The following is a 14,471-nucleotide window of genomic DNA, read 5'->3' as shown; positions in this document are numbered from 1 at the left end:
AATACCTGAGGGGTATTTGAAAGTGACTATTGAGAAAATGACTATAGTAAAATGACTATTGACTATTGACTACTGAGAGGTATTTGAAAAGCAAATGGCTGATTGAGTGGATTTATTCAAATACCTGTGAGGTGCTTTCAGGACAGGGGCATATCTAGTGCACTACTTCATCTCTTATGTTTTTCAAAGCACTTGACAAATAGAGAACCAATAAATATTTGTGGAAGCGTAAAGTACCTCCCTGACTGAGCATTTTCAAGTCACTCAAAAAGAATAGGTAACAGATATAAGGATGATATGTTTCTCTTTTCTCTTTTTAGTTCCTTCCCAAAAGATTATCCTCTACACAGGTCACTATGCAGAGGAAAGATATTTTGTAGATTCAGTACATTGTGTACTATTCTCAACCTGTATATGCTACCAAAAGTATCCTGCCCACACGGCAGAGTCTGGCAAACTTCCGTGTCGTACTCAATATGCCAAATACCAGTAACAATGATGGGTCTCATTCTCCTAATCCTGAAAGAGCATTGAAATGGCTCTTTTAAAATCTCAGGGCTAGGAAGAAGGAGATGTTACTGGTGCCTGCTCCAGGAAATCGATGAACAACAGGATGATCGTGATCGTGATATGCTAAAGAACTACTTCAGCTTTCTTAATTGCTTAAATATCAGCATTTCCATAGCTATCCTCTCCTCTGAAAATTCAAGACTGTTTTGCTATTAGTAGTAATCTCTATTGTTTTTTTTTTTAAATGTTTGAGCCACACCTGATGGTGCTTAGGACTTCCTCCTGCCTCTTTGATCGGGGATCACTCTTAATGGTGCTTAGGGGACCTTATGCAGTGCTGAGAATTGACCCTTTGTTGGTTGCATGCAAGCCTTACCCACTTTACTGTCTCACAGGCCCAGTAATAACCATTTGTTTTATTTTGTTTTGTTTTGAGGCCACAATCTTGGTGCTCAGGATTTACTCCAGGCTCTACACTGAAGAATCACTCTTGGAGGACTCAGGGGAGCATAGGGGATGGCCAGGGATCAAACTTGGGTTGGTCATGTCCAAGGCAAGCACCCTCTCTGCTGTAGTGTCTCTGAGACCCTACAATAACAATAACTATTGTTATTCCTAATTCTTTCAGTTCAGAACATTGAAAGTTTTTCAATCTTGGGAGAATTGCTAGCTCCTTTTCAGTCTTGTCTTGAGGACAAAGTTTCTACTGAATTGTTAGACTTCTCAAGTGACAAGCACATTTAATATAAGGAAAATCCTTCTCTTTGTAGAGAACCAGGTAAGTTGGAATTAAAAGCACAGTGCAGAGCAGCCCAGGAACAGGAACCCAGTATTATAAAAGTGATTATTTTTAAGGACATGCACAGGAATTACTGAATTTCTTTTTATTATTTTTATTAGAAGAACAACTGAATTAGTTTATACTGGATGTAACAGGAATGGGATTTTCAAGCTTACTGGAGTGGAAACATGACGGGGTAGCACAAAAACTGTCTCCATGCTGCTTTAGCCATATCTTTTTAATTCGGTTATATCTGGATGAAGCAACCTAGGTTCTGTGTCTTCTCTCCACTTTGCTTGCTTTTAACTTGATTGTGCTAAAATTTTTTTCCATTTATGTTATTTATTTATTTTGGGCTGGAGCAATAACACAGTGGGTAGGGCGTTTGCTTTGCATGCGGCTGACCTGGGTTCGATTCCTCCATCCCTCTTGAGAGCCTGGCAAGCTACCGAGAGTATCTCGCCCCCACGTCAGAGCCTGGTAAGCTCACAATGGAGATGTTACTGGTGCCTGCTTGAGCAAATTGATCAACAATGGGAGGAGAGTGCTACAGTGCTATATCTGGGGATTGCATGTAATATATTACTTGGGAAAAATGAATGTAAAGAATGCAGAAAACTACTTTTGAAAAGACCGTGTGTTGCCCTTGAAGAGAGTTCTCTAGTTTCTATTTTCACTGTTAGCTGAATATTTTCTTTAAACCATTTGGTTTTTGTTTCATCATGTGGAAAGTGGAAGCATGTTACATCCAGTAGATGGGAGTATTGGGCATGTACTTGACATGCTATGTAAACTATCCTTTTCCTCTCAGGAGTTTATAGTTGAAATAGCTCATTTTTCTTAAGAATGCAAGTAACCTCAAAATCTTTCCAGCACTGGACCCAAAACATTAGAATTGGCATGTGAGTTGAAGTGTGTTTTTTCTTCTCTTCTTAGAGTGGAACACAATTATGCTCCTTTTACTCCAGAAGACTAAGGCTAGAGGAAGCATTTAAATAAAATGCTTACAAGTTTTACAGAACATTGTTACATTGTATGAAGCCATTAGCAATGTAGAAGTTAATAGAGAAACTTTAAAAAAGAATCTATTAATTAAATAAAGACTAATAAATAACTTCTTTTATTAAAAAAAAAGAAGTGTGGACAAAGTTCTGTTCACTTACTATAGAGTAACTCATTGAATTCTCTCAACAACTCTTTTCATAAAAGACAGATCCTAGTATACTGCAGACACCCTAAAAGACATTATCTTAGAATAACTTTGGTTTATTTGAAAGAACCTCAAACTGTCAAGGTAGCTTTTACTATTTATATGTTCTGTTCATTTTATTTCAGAAAATTTATTCTGGCTTCTGAGTAAACTTTTAAAAAGACGGTTCATCAAACAGATGTGCAATATCTGTTTGGTATTTTAGCATTTTGGAAATCAATATTTGTAAATTATATTATAGATCCACAATTTTAAATAAATTTTAATTTCTTGAGCTGCCATTTTGAAATCTTTATACAAGGATCCTTGAGACTGGAGTGAGTGAGATAACCTATGAGCGAGCCTAAGGAAGTTGCACTATCTTCTAAGATTTAAGATTTTAGACTATCTAACATCTCTTGTTCTTTGCTTGTTATTGAAAGTACGTTTTATGGAAAATTTATCTGACATTTACTAATATGTATATTCACAGATATCTTAGGTAAGAACAAAAATTCAGCTAATGTTCACTGGTATAGCTGTACTGGCTGCTGAAGGACTAAAACATGTTCGTATCAGTTGTTAAGATACAGCACTATTTTACATTTTTTGGTAAATAACTACTCCTCTCAGATACTCACACATCTCTTTTCTATCAGTAACTCTTCTCAAAGGGTAGCCATATGAAATGTAGAATGCCTGGACAGGAAAAATAGAAAAAGAATAAAGGCATAGGCCTTACATATATACAATCCAGGTTTGAGTCCCCAAAACCTCATGGCCAGCATTGCCTGGAGCCTTGCTAGTTGGCACTGATAGTTGTTTGGCTGAGAATCATCTCAGTGGAACCATGTTCCTACTGAGTCTCAAACAATTGGGTAGGTGGCACACTGGCACTGAGCAGGGCTTACTCCTGGCTGTGCACTCAGGAATTACTCTTGCTAGATCTCAGAAGACCATATAGGGTGCTGGGCATTCAACCTAGACAAGCATCCTACTTGCTATATCACTCTAGCCCCCAAGCCTTAGATAATTTGTGAATCACATTCTAGTTTAAGTCCCATGAAATAATTGGCAAAGGCTTATGTAAAAAATTAATTTGGTGTATCTGAAATTCAAATTTAACTGGGTATCCCATATTTTTATTTGAAAAATTTTTGGCAGTCCTATTTTACTTGGAACCCAGATTGACTCACAGTCCATCATTGATGAGTGAATTCCAGAACTTGGAAGCTCTGAAAGTCATTTGTCCAAGATTTCAGTCAGCATCTGTTCTATCTACCTTTGTGCTGTTGCTATACTAGTAATTATATACATGTTTCATCTAACTCCTAGTATAGATCTAGCCAGTGTTAAAGCTATATAACATATAACTTTCTAAAACTTGATAAGAATTCTATTACTGGATAATTCTCATGAGACTGTGCTTAGACTACACTTTTCTGTCACTGGTTTTACTTTTATTCAATATGTTATTATTTGGTGATATTTTAATAATATGATAAAGGTAAAGGCCCTCCCATTGATCGTCGATTTGCTCGAGCGGGCCCAGTAACGTCTCCATTGGAGACTTTGTTGTTACTGTGTCTGGCATATCGAATACTCTCGGTAGCTTGCCGGGCTCTCCGAGAGGGGCGGAGGAATCGAACTCGGGTCGGCCATGTTGGCCGCTTGTAAGGCGAACGCCCTACCCGCTGTGCTATTGCGATAGCACAGCGGTAGGGCGTTTGCCTTGCACGCAGCCAACATGGCCGACCCGAGTTCGATTCCTCCGCCCCTCTCGGAGAGCCCGGCAAGCTACTGAGAGTATCTCGCCTGCACGGCAGAGCCTGGCAAGCTCCCCGTGACGTATTAGATATGCCGAACACAGTAACAACAAAGTCTCCAATGGAGATGTTACTGGGCCCGCTTGAGCAAATCAATGATCAACGGGAGGGCCTTTACTTTACTTTACTTAATAATATGATAAATTATGATGGGGGAGATAGTACAGTGGGTAAGGTTTCTATTTTGATGTGACTAATCCTCCTTGGTACCCCAGATAGTCCCCCAAGTGTACCAGGAGTGATTCCCTCAGTGCAGAGTAAGAAGTAACCCCTGATCCCAGGATGGGAGATGCATGCTGAAAGTAGACTACAGTCTGAACATGATTGCCACTCAATGCCTCTTTTGCAAACCACAGCACCCAAAAGGAGAGAGAGAACAAAAGGAAATGCCCTGCCACAGAGGTGGGGTGGGATGGTGTGAGGAGGGTGGGAGGGATACTGGGATCAGTGGTGGTGGAAAATGGGCACTGGTGGAGGGATGGGTACTCGATCATTGTATAATTGAAACCCAAGCACAAAAAATTGCAATTCTACAACTGTATCTCATGTTGTTTCACTACTATATAAATTAAAAAAAAGAAGTAACCCCTGAGCACAGTCAGATATTGCCCCCAAAGAAAAAATATGAAATTTTAAAAGTCTACTACACTTTTGGAGGGACTAACCTTACACAAAAGAATAACCCCTAAAATTAAACCACCTACCTCCATCTAAAGTTACTGCACTATAATACACAAAACTGAATTTTTTGGAATAGTTTTAAATCTTTCCAATTTTGACAAAGTTTCTTCCAGTGCTATTCATTCTGGCAACTGTTACTTTTAATCAAAGTAACTGTGTTCCACTAAAAATGAGATATTACATGGATTTTGCAATCTTTCTATAAGCCAAACTGTAATTGCTAGTGAATTTTGCTATAAATATGGAAAATGCTTACCTGAAAAGTGATCTGGAAATATATAAATTTTAAAGCAATCGTGTGCTTAATGTTAGTTTTCTGACGTATTCCATAAGGCACTAGTATGATAGAATTATAGTTGTTTCTTGTGACAAGTGTTACATAGTGTGTCCTGGGGTAAAAAAAGGTGGATCATATTCAATTAGGTTCCTTTTCAGTTCTTATTTTTCAAGACTTTGCTACATAAATCTTCAGAGAAAAACTGTATATATGTGTAAAAATATTAAGTGTTTATCTCTGTGTGACCCTTTCTATTTAAATTATTTTCTTTACAAAACTGGTCTTTCACACACCACTGCAAAATTCTATCTTTATAAGCTACCTTTTAATTCTACCCTTATAATATTAACTTAATTTTCTCTTTGCATTTTCTAAAACAATTTCTAATGTCTCCACCATTCTGCAGTAGTTGATTGAGGCAACTCTGGAATCCAGCAAAAGCTACTTGCTCGACACAACAAATATGAATGTGCATGAAAGGTTTTTAGAGCTAGCATTTGCAACACGCTTGCATAGCTATTTTAGATACTGTTTTCTTGTACTATTAGGTACTTTATTTTATTTTCACTTGAGAGTACAAGGGCATTGTTGCAAGTTTTATGGACTAGAATAAATGTCTTTAGATTTCTGTGCCCTTTTACTTAAATGTATAAGGAAGATAATAAATGCAGAATTAACTGTTGTATACAAGATAGTGTCTGTATCTGTGGAGAGTGTGGCCTGAAGATAGTACATTTGAAAATGCTTTAAAAATTAAAGCATTCTTCACAGATGCCATAAGAAGATGGATCTTCAGTTCTTAATGGTTCTTCCACACTTCAGCTTTTAGTTTTCTAATTTTTCCAGACATACCATAGTGATACTATTCTACAAAGACAAAGACCTGTTAAGAAAAATAAGAGACAGTTACATTACTTTTTCTAAATAAATTTTCAGAGCTTTTTGATTTCAAATATGTATCTTATATGATGGATTTCTTGAAGCATATATCCTTATTTTGCCTTAAATGTGCATGGTTTTGAAAACCAAGCTTGTGCTACTAATAACAATCAGTAAGACAAAGACAAAACTTCAGTGAGTTTTCCCCGGGTCTAATATAGGTTGCATGGAATGTAGCTAAGTAATTTTCAGGTAAGTAGTTTAAATTCAGAGTCATATTACGCCAGCATTGCTTTATGACCATCCACAGTAAACAGACGACATGGAGGCTAATTGAGTTGTTCCCGCTAACAATCTTCTTTGCCCATTATACAGAGAGTGCAGCATCCACACGAGTGTCCCTCCTGTGGCGGCTTTGGCTTCCTACCATGCTCCGTGTGCCATGGGAGCAAGATGTCAGTGTTTCGCAACTGCTTTACAGACTCATTCAAAGCCTTGAAGTGTACTGCTTGCAACGAGAATGGTCTTCAGCGCTGTAAGAGTTGTGTTGTTTAGATGGAGCTTCTACCCCAGGAATGTATTGTTTTACAACTGAAGGCAGTCATTTGGTTTATACTTTTTTTTTTTAATATGGTCATGTTCACGAATCAATCAATAAACATTGCTCTGTTTTATTTGTATTTTTCATGTGATCATTTTTGTCGATTCATTAAATAAATTTCTACTTAACTATTATGTGGCAAGTCCAGTGCTAGATCTTTGTTTCATTTTTCTTAAAAATTTCTTTTAATTGAATCACCATGAAATATAGCTACAAACTTCCATGTTTGAGTTACAATCACACAATAATCAAGCACTCATATGTCCACCAGTGCACATTCCCCACCACCAGTATCCCCAGTATCCCCCCACTTCCCCACCTCCCACCATCTGCATAGCAGACAATATTCCCCATATTCTCTCTCTACTTTTGGGCATTATGGCTTACAATAGATCTTTGTTTCTAGATGGAATGAATGGAGTACCTAATACTAGGTCAAGTTATACAAAGTCTAATTCTCTAAGGATGTTACATTTTCTAAAGAAAATATAAAATATAGCTCATGGCTTCTGTTTTAGTGACATCATATTGTCTAGAATGTGTCAATCTAGCCCTGCAGATGTACAACATTTCTCTGTGTGTCTCAGCTGCAGAGAATAACTCGTTTGTGGAAAAGAATATAATCATATCTAAACAGGCAGCATAATTTTTGGCAGCATAATTTAAAAAAAATATAGAACAGTTTTAGAGTTGATGATATTAGCATTGTCACTAATGCTTCCAGATGAACTTGTTAGTGATGATACAGATGCAGTCAAAAGACTTCTCTGAATTTATTTTTAAATATCTGCTTTGCACTTTTGTTACAGAAAAATCTCCTATAGAGTACTTGTAGTTTGAATGAGTGATACAGTGTTTGTCACAAAATAATTTGGTTATGATTATTGCCTGATGTCTATCTATACACAAGCACTCATTCAGTGGATTTACTTATAGTAATTTAAAAATATAGCAAATAGAGTAAAATTTAAAAATATATAGTAAATAAAGCATCTTTTTATATACAAAGGTGATGAAATTTTTTTAAAAAGCATCTATTTTTACATTTTAATTAGCTAAGGGTATAGTATAATGCATGGTTTCTGTTTCATGTTGCTTACACTATATGAAGGAAGAAAGTATTGAACAAATAAGGTGATTCAGAAACAATACACAATGGCAGTGAGCTCAGGGCATGTACAGCAGAACAAACAGTGAGGGAATATTGAGAAAGCGATGTTTAATCTAATATATGAAGTGTATTTGGAAACTTGTCTGCCCAGGAGCAAGGGGGAAAGTACTTAAGATAAATAACTAGGACAGAGTATTCTGTTGTGAACTGTAAGAAATTCACTATGGAGTACTGGAATAGGGAGAGAGTTTAGAGCAGACCTTACCGCCTACTAATAAAGCTTTTACTCTGATGAAACAGAGCAATTATTGAAGAAATTGAAAAGAAAATAAGAACAAAAAGAAAAGGAAGAAGGGGGATAATCACAAGGGGAGAGAGAACAAAATATATCTGTATAAAACCTCGAGGGGTGGCTGGGGAGAGGCCCGACAGCTCTCCCCCTCACAGCCTGGTTTTGGGGGCCCTGGGGCCGCTGGCCAGCTGGGGCGGCCTGGGCCATGGGGCAGACAGTGGACAAAATGAGGGCCAAGCCTGTTGATTGATCAGAGGCCATTTATTCCATTCTCCGAATGCTCTTGGCCCGATCTCTCTCGAGCCTCCTATTCTAGTCTCACATTGCTCCTTATTCCTGTCTCCTCCTGTCTCTCCTGCTCATCGCTCCGCACTCCATCTCACAGCCTGAGCTCTCTCTCTCCATGTGCCCGCTCCTGCATTCTTTTTCTACATCCTTTTCTCTCTGTCCCTCTTGCTAGTCTCTCCTCACTGCATCATGCTGCCCTGTGCTCTCTGTATTCCAAAGCTCTTCCTGACTGCCCACGGCAAAATACCTCTTAAGGTGTTTTTCTCCTTTCCTCAGTCCAGTAACTATCAACCTCTTAATACTAGTTATTTTGTATGGACACAATAAGAGATAACATTGAGGCTTGTAGGGCAGCTCTTCTGGGAACATCTTGCCACAAACTCAGACTACAGCACTCAGGCCACTAGATCCGAATCTAATCACTACTTTTTGGATCATGACAGCATTTGTCCATGACCAAGCTCTTAACTTACAGTTAAGCATTGGGCACCACCTTGACCAGGTCCATCTCAATGCCAGGGTAACACATAGCTTACCGCTTGCCCTGGTTCCACCCAGTCCCTCATCGGGACCCTGCTTTTGGGACATTGTGACCCTGCTTTGGGGTGCACTAGGAAGTAAGAGAACCTGAGGCTTAGGTCCAGAGAACAGATACCCAGGAGGAAAATATCACTGAAGGTCACGTTACAAAAGCATAGCATATACTGTCTCCTTGTGACCATACAAAAAAGACATTGCTCTGAATAAACTATGCAAAGGATTTAGAGAGAAGAGAAAAACAATATTTACAAGTCAACAGAGCACAAAGAAAGAAGTTACAAATAAACACAGAGGAAGCACTGTGATGGGGCAACCCAATAAACCTAAACTACCTGAGGCTAAGCAGGAAGAACAAAACAGTGTTGTCCTACATATATCCAGTTTAACTTTTGAGAGTATTTCAGGTTTTGCACATAGCACCAATCATAAAGGGCAAACTTATGAAGATCTGAATAATGGAAGATGCTTCTATAGTATTTGGAATTGAATCTAGAAAATTGAAAAACAATGAAAGAATCATGAAGTGAAACCTCAGAGTTTGCTTGTAGACTATGCAAATCAAATTTATCACCTACTAATGTGGAAGAAAGATGCAGACCAGAGGCCAAAGAGATGAGCAGAGTCTTCATCTTTGCCCATCTCAAAATTTTGATTTCAAATTTTTTAAAATTCCAAATGAAAAGTTTAATAAGTATTTTCTTTTACTCACAGAAAGGGTTTATCTTCAGACTGAGACTGAGGAGTGAAGGTTATGTGGTAGAACTAAGAGGAAATTAAGACTTTCCCTTTGAACATATAAATTCAAGCATTTGTGACTTCATGGAATTTTTCAGGATTTTAGTGTCAGCCAGAAAATACTTGAGCATTCAAATGAGGAATAGGGAGGAAATTGTTGACTATGGAAATCAAGAACTAATGTCATACAAATTTGATTATTATTAACTACATATTGTAAAACCAGAAAGTTCATAAATGTTCACTTTATGAATATTCCATTAAATATTGTGATGATGTATTGAGTGAGATTAGGAAGAAAAAATCACAAAGAATGAAAAAAATAAAACTTGCTGTTTGTAAACAACATTGTATGGATCTAGAAAACCCAAAGGAATCTACAAACTACTAAACTTTAGAGAAAAATTATTGGAGTCGAGTCACCATAGAAAAATGCAGCATAGATTCAATCTTGCCTATACTGTTAAAATACAGAAATGAGCAAAGACGTGGGATATATTTTTCAAAAAATGAGTATTACTTCTACATTTAGAAATATAGTGTTGATTTTGCTGAGAGGACAAAATATATCAATTAACATTTGAGGATTAGAATGTATCATTATACTGTGCCTGTAGTTTTAGTATGTCACTGTCCTCCCGTTGCTCATCGATTTGCTCGAGTGGGCCCAGTAACTTCTCTATCGTGAGACTTATTGTTACTGCATTGGAGACCTGTTGTTACTGTGGTTGGCATATTGAATACGTCACGGGTAGCTTGCCAGGCTTTGCCGTGTGGGCGAGTACTCTTGGTAGCTTGCCGGGCTCTCCAAGAGGGGTGGAGCAATTGCGGACAAATTGAACTGGCTCAGCCAGGCTGGCTGCGAGCAAGGCAAATGCCCTACCACTGTGCTATTGCTCCAGCCCAGTTTTAGTATAATTACAGTTAAAAATCCAACCAAGTATCCTCTAGGATTTGATGTGTAATTAGAATTTTATGAAAATTAAAACAAATTAATTGTTTTAAAATTTAAAGAATTCAACTGATGTCCATATGAATAAATAATCCCCAAGTCCACAAACATGTTACTGTCATATTGGGTTTTAATTATATATACTATTTATACTATAATTAAACTATATCTTCTAAAATGTTACTATATTATCATTATTAGAAACTATTAAATGTTCTTCTTAAGTTTAGCATTCTCAATAGCAATGAAGCATTTCAGTTCACATTCTCCCAATAATTTAAATCTCAGCTTTTCAGTAAATTTAATCCCTTCTAAATATGATTAAGTACTATCACAACTGCTGTTTTAATTTACATTCCCCTGAATTATATACACTGAAAAGAATTTAATAAATGATTTCCACATTGTTTAAGAATTTCATGGATCTATATTTATAAGGGCTAAAAAAATGGGAACTCTTGCTGGAAAGAAAAATGGCAGCAGCTTCGGAGCTATGTGGAAAGCCAGGTATGAGCCAGTCGTGATGGGGCGACTGAAACCTCATGGGAAGGGGGGGAATTCCCGGCTCATCCTTCACGCCCTACCGAGGTCACGAGTTGCCCCCCATGAGCGGCTCTCCGGCAAGGCCATGGATCCAGAAGCACAAGGACTTAATGCAGGGCCAGGCAGCTTGCAGCAGAAAAGTGAATGGACTATGCATTAATCCACACCACAATGCCTGCCGGGAGGGGAAAGGGTGTTGGTCCCTTCCGCCTTTTTCCCTCTGGAAAGAAAGATGGCAGCTGCTTGGGAGCTTTGTGGAAAGCCAGGTATGAGCTGGTCATGATGGGGCGACTGAATCCTCATGGGAAGGGGGGGCGTTCCCGGCTCGCGAGTTGCCCCCCATGAGCGACTCTCCGACACAGCTATGGCTCCAGAGCACAGAAACCAATCTCATAATTATCTGACTCTCAGCAGAAATACTTCCAGGCTTAATAAGTAAAATACCAGAAATCCAAAATCGTGCAGCCGCTATTGTGGCCATGCGACATCATTTGATTCTTGTGACCAGCTGTAGAAAACAAATTATTTCACAATGCCTTTTCAGCATGTCTGATTTGGGGGTGTAAACTCTAAATAATAATGGTGCATCTTTTGTCAAAACAATGACTCTAATCAAAGTAGATAGAGTGTTAACTAGAATTCATCTGCCTCACAAGCATTGGGAGGGTTGGGAGGGGCGGGTTTATTGGGGTTCTTTGTGGTGAAAAATAAGTATTGGTAAAGGGAAATGTGTTTGCTATTTGCATGACCAAGACTTAAACCTGAAAGCTTTGTAACTTTTCCCACAGTGATTCAATAAATTAATAAATAAATAAATAAATAAATAAAAATAAAAATAAAACAGGGAACTCTCTCAAAACAAAAGACCACTGACAATATAAATGTATCAAGTTTCTTATATTATTATAGTCCGATGGATTAGCATACTATGGATATAATATAATGGATATTGTATAGTTATAACATATAACATATACTGGATATCATATTATGGGAGAATTTAGTACACTTCCTATGTATTCAAGCAGTAGCTTGAATGAATTTCACAAAATTATGTAAATAAACTAGATCCGTTACAAAGAATTTTTATTATACCATTTATATGAGGGAATAAATTTAATTAATCTGTAGAATAATTGTCTCATGCAGTAGGGGGTGAGGAAAGACTTCAATATAACCACAATTAGGAGTGTGACAATTCACGGCTAGTTGGTGGTTAATTGGGACTATCTTCTCCCTCTGTTGAGAAAGGGAGTTTCTTGCATCAATGAATAATTTCTTATCAGACTTGTAACATGGTTCTGAGAATCTATTAAGTAGTAATGCCTCGCTGGAAAGTTTTTGACTACTCAGGTGCTGGGTTATTTTTCGAAACTTAATTATCCTAGAGTCTTTGTTGTTTGAGGCCTAAATGAGATGAAAACAAGAACGGCATAAAGAATTCTGATTTTGAAATTTGACTCTTTGTTGGACTGTGCAGTGAGAAGACACATTTGGTGTTCATAGAAATTCACTTTTCTTTCTAGCTTTTGTTCTCTTTCATTTTTTGTATGCATAGAAATAAAGTTCTATGTTTTCTGCTTATTTAGAGCCTCTAAAGAAAAATACAATTCGGAAGAGCAATACAATTAATTCAATTGTCTTATAGAATTGCAAGTTTAATGAGAGTAATAGGCTCAAAAAATAAGCTCATAATAGGTTTATTAAAACGTAAACTTATCTTAATTTTCTAGGAGAATTTGGTTCAAACACTTCACAATATATTTTTCAGTTTTATAAAATACAAATGTAGTATAATTATGCCTGCTATATTAATCCCATCATATTTCCCATGAATATGTAGAATATTTAAGAATGTACTTAAAATGCACAAAGCATATATAGAGGCATAGAGCAATTTTATAATTATTACCTAAATTATGTTTTTTTAAAATAGCAGTAGTATGTTTTTAGAAGATATCTCATATATTTATGTTACAATACTGTAAAGTATTGTAATATAAATATAAATATTGTTTTTTTAAATAATAGTAGTGTATGTTTTTAGAAGATATCTCATATATTTATATTACAATACTGCGAAGTATTATAATATAAATAAATATAAATACTGTGAAGTATTGTAATATAAATATAATATTTAGAATATTAGTTTTCAAAAAGCCTCCCAATTCATGTTAGTTCGTTGTATCTTAAGTGACATACGGTCTGTTTTTGTTTCTGGTGTAAAGTGGAAAAACTGTCAAGCAAAGAAAGGATTTTTCTCACAGAAGAAAAATCTTGGGTCCTTATGCTCTTCCAATGTCAGACATTCCTTTCTGAAGATCTTTTTTTCACTAGTCAGGCTCATTGTCCGCAAAGAATATACAGTAATGTAATCAGGCAGGGGTTGGCTCCTGAATAATTTTTTCAGAGATGAATAGAGATGATTAGTTGATAATACTGGGGTTAGGAGAGAGCTCAAGTAGAAAACAGGCCTAGTATGTAAAAGTCTGAGTTCAATCCCTGAGACTGCATGGGTCTCCCCAACCTCACACTGCTGAGAGTGGCCTGTTTAAAGCTGTTAACATCTATATGCATATTTTAATCATTTTGACATTTCTTTTTGTTTTACAGGACTCAGGGGTTACTCTAGTTCTGACCTGAGGAATCACTCCTGGTAGGCTGGGGTACCATATGTATGCCAGGTTGAACCAGGGTCAGCAAGCATCTTACCTCCTGTACTATCTATCTGCTTTTTCAGGTATTTTCTTTAAAGGTAAATTATCCATATATTATCTGGCCAGAGTTAGAGTTTTATCTGGATTTCAACATACTATCCTCACACAGTAAGAATTTGTCTGTAATTTCTTACAACAGAGTGAAAATTTAAAATTTGGCAAGCAGCCTGCATTCAATCTCTTCTATATTTTCATTTGTGATTGTGCACACATGAGTTGGCATTGTTTTGCTTGTCTTTTTTTAGCTTTCTTATCTACAAAACCTTGACATTTTAAAGAAATGCTGGGATTTATGAAGTTATTAATAACTCATAAAACTTAGTTTCCCCTGGAGGAATCATCTTTTTCTCTGTTTTCATATATAACAAGTCTAGTATTTTCTTAAGCTGAATAACTACATTTAATAAAAATTATCACTACTGATATATAATTATATATGAAAATGTAATTATATCTATAATTATAGACACAATAATCAGGATAATTGATCTGGGAAGAAACATAACAGTCTCTTGGCATAAATATTTTTCTGCTGGCAGCAGAAGT

General features: G+C 36.8%; 1 protein-coding gene across 1 annotated transcript in view; it reads left to right on the top strand.

Moving 5' to 3' along the window:
* The window catches only part of GRXCR1 (glutaredoxin and cysteine rich domain containing 1), a 109,422-nt gene extending 102,724 nt beyond the window's left edge, over nt 1-6,698 (top strand). Inside the window, exon 4 of the mRNA XM_056125564.1 lies at nt 6,519-6,698. Within this exon, the coding sequence (XP_055981539.1) occupies nt 6,519-6,698 (180 nt within the window). The remainder of the gene's footprint in view (nt 1-6,518) is intronic.
* The last annotated feature ends 7,773 nt before the right edge of the window (nt 6,699-14,471 follow it).

The sequence above is a fragment of the Sorex fumeus genome, unplaced genomic scaffold, assembly GCF_029834395.1.
Source record: "Sorex fumeus unplaced genomic scaffold, SorFum_2.1 ptg000055l, whole genome shotgun sequence".
NCBI classification, from domain to species: Eukaryota; Metazoa; Chordata; class Mammalia; order Eulipotyphla; family Soricidae; genus Sorex; species Sorex fumeus.
This window is presented reverse-complemented; position numbering and strand designations above follow the sequence as displayed.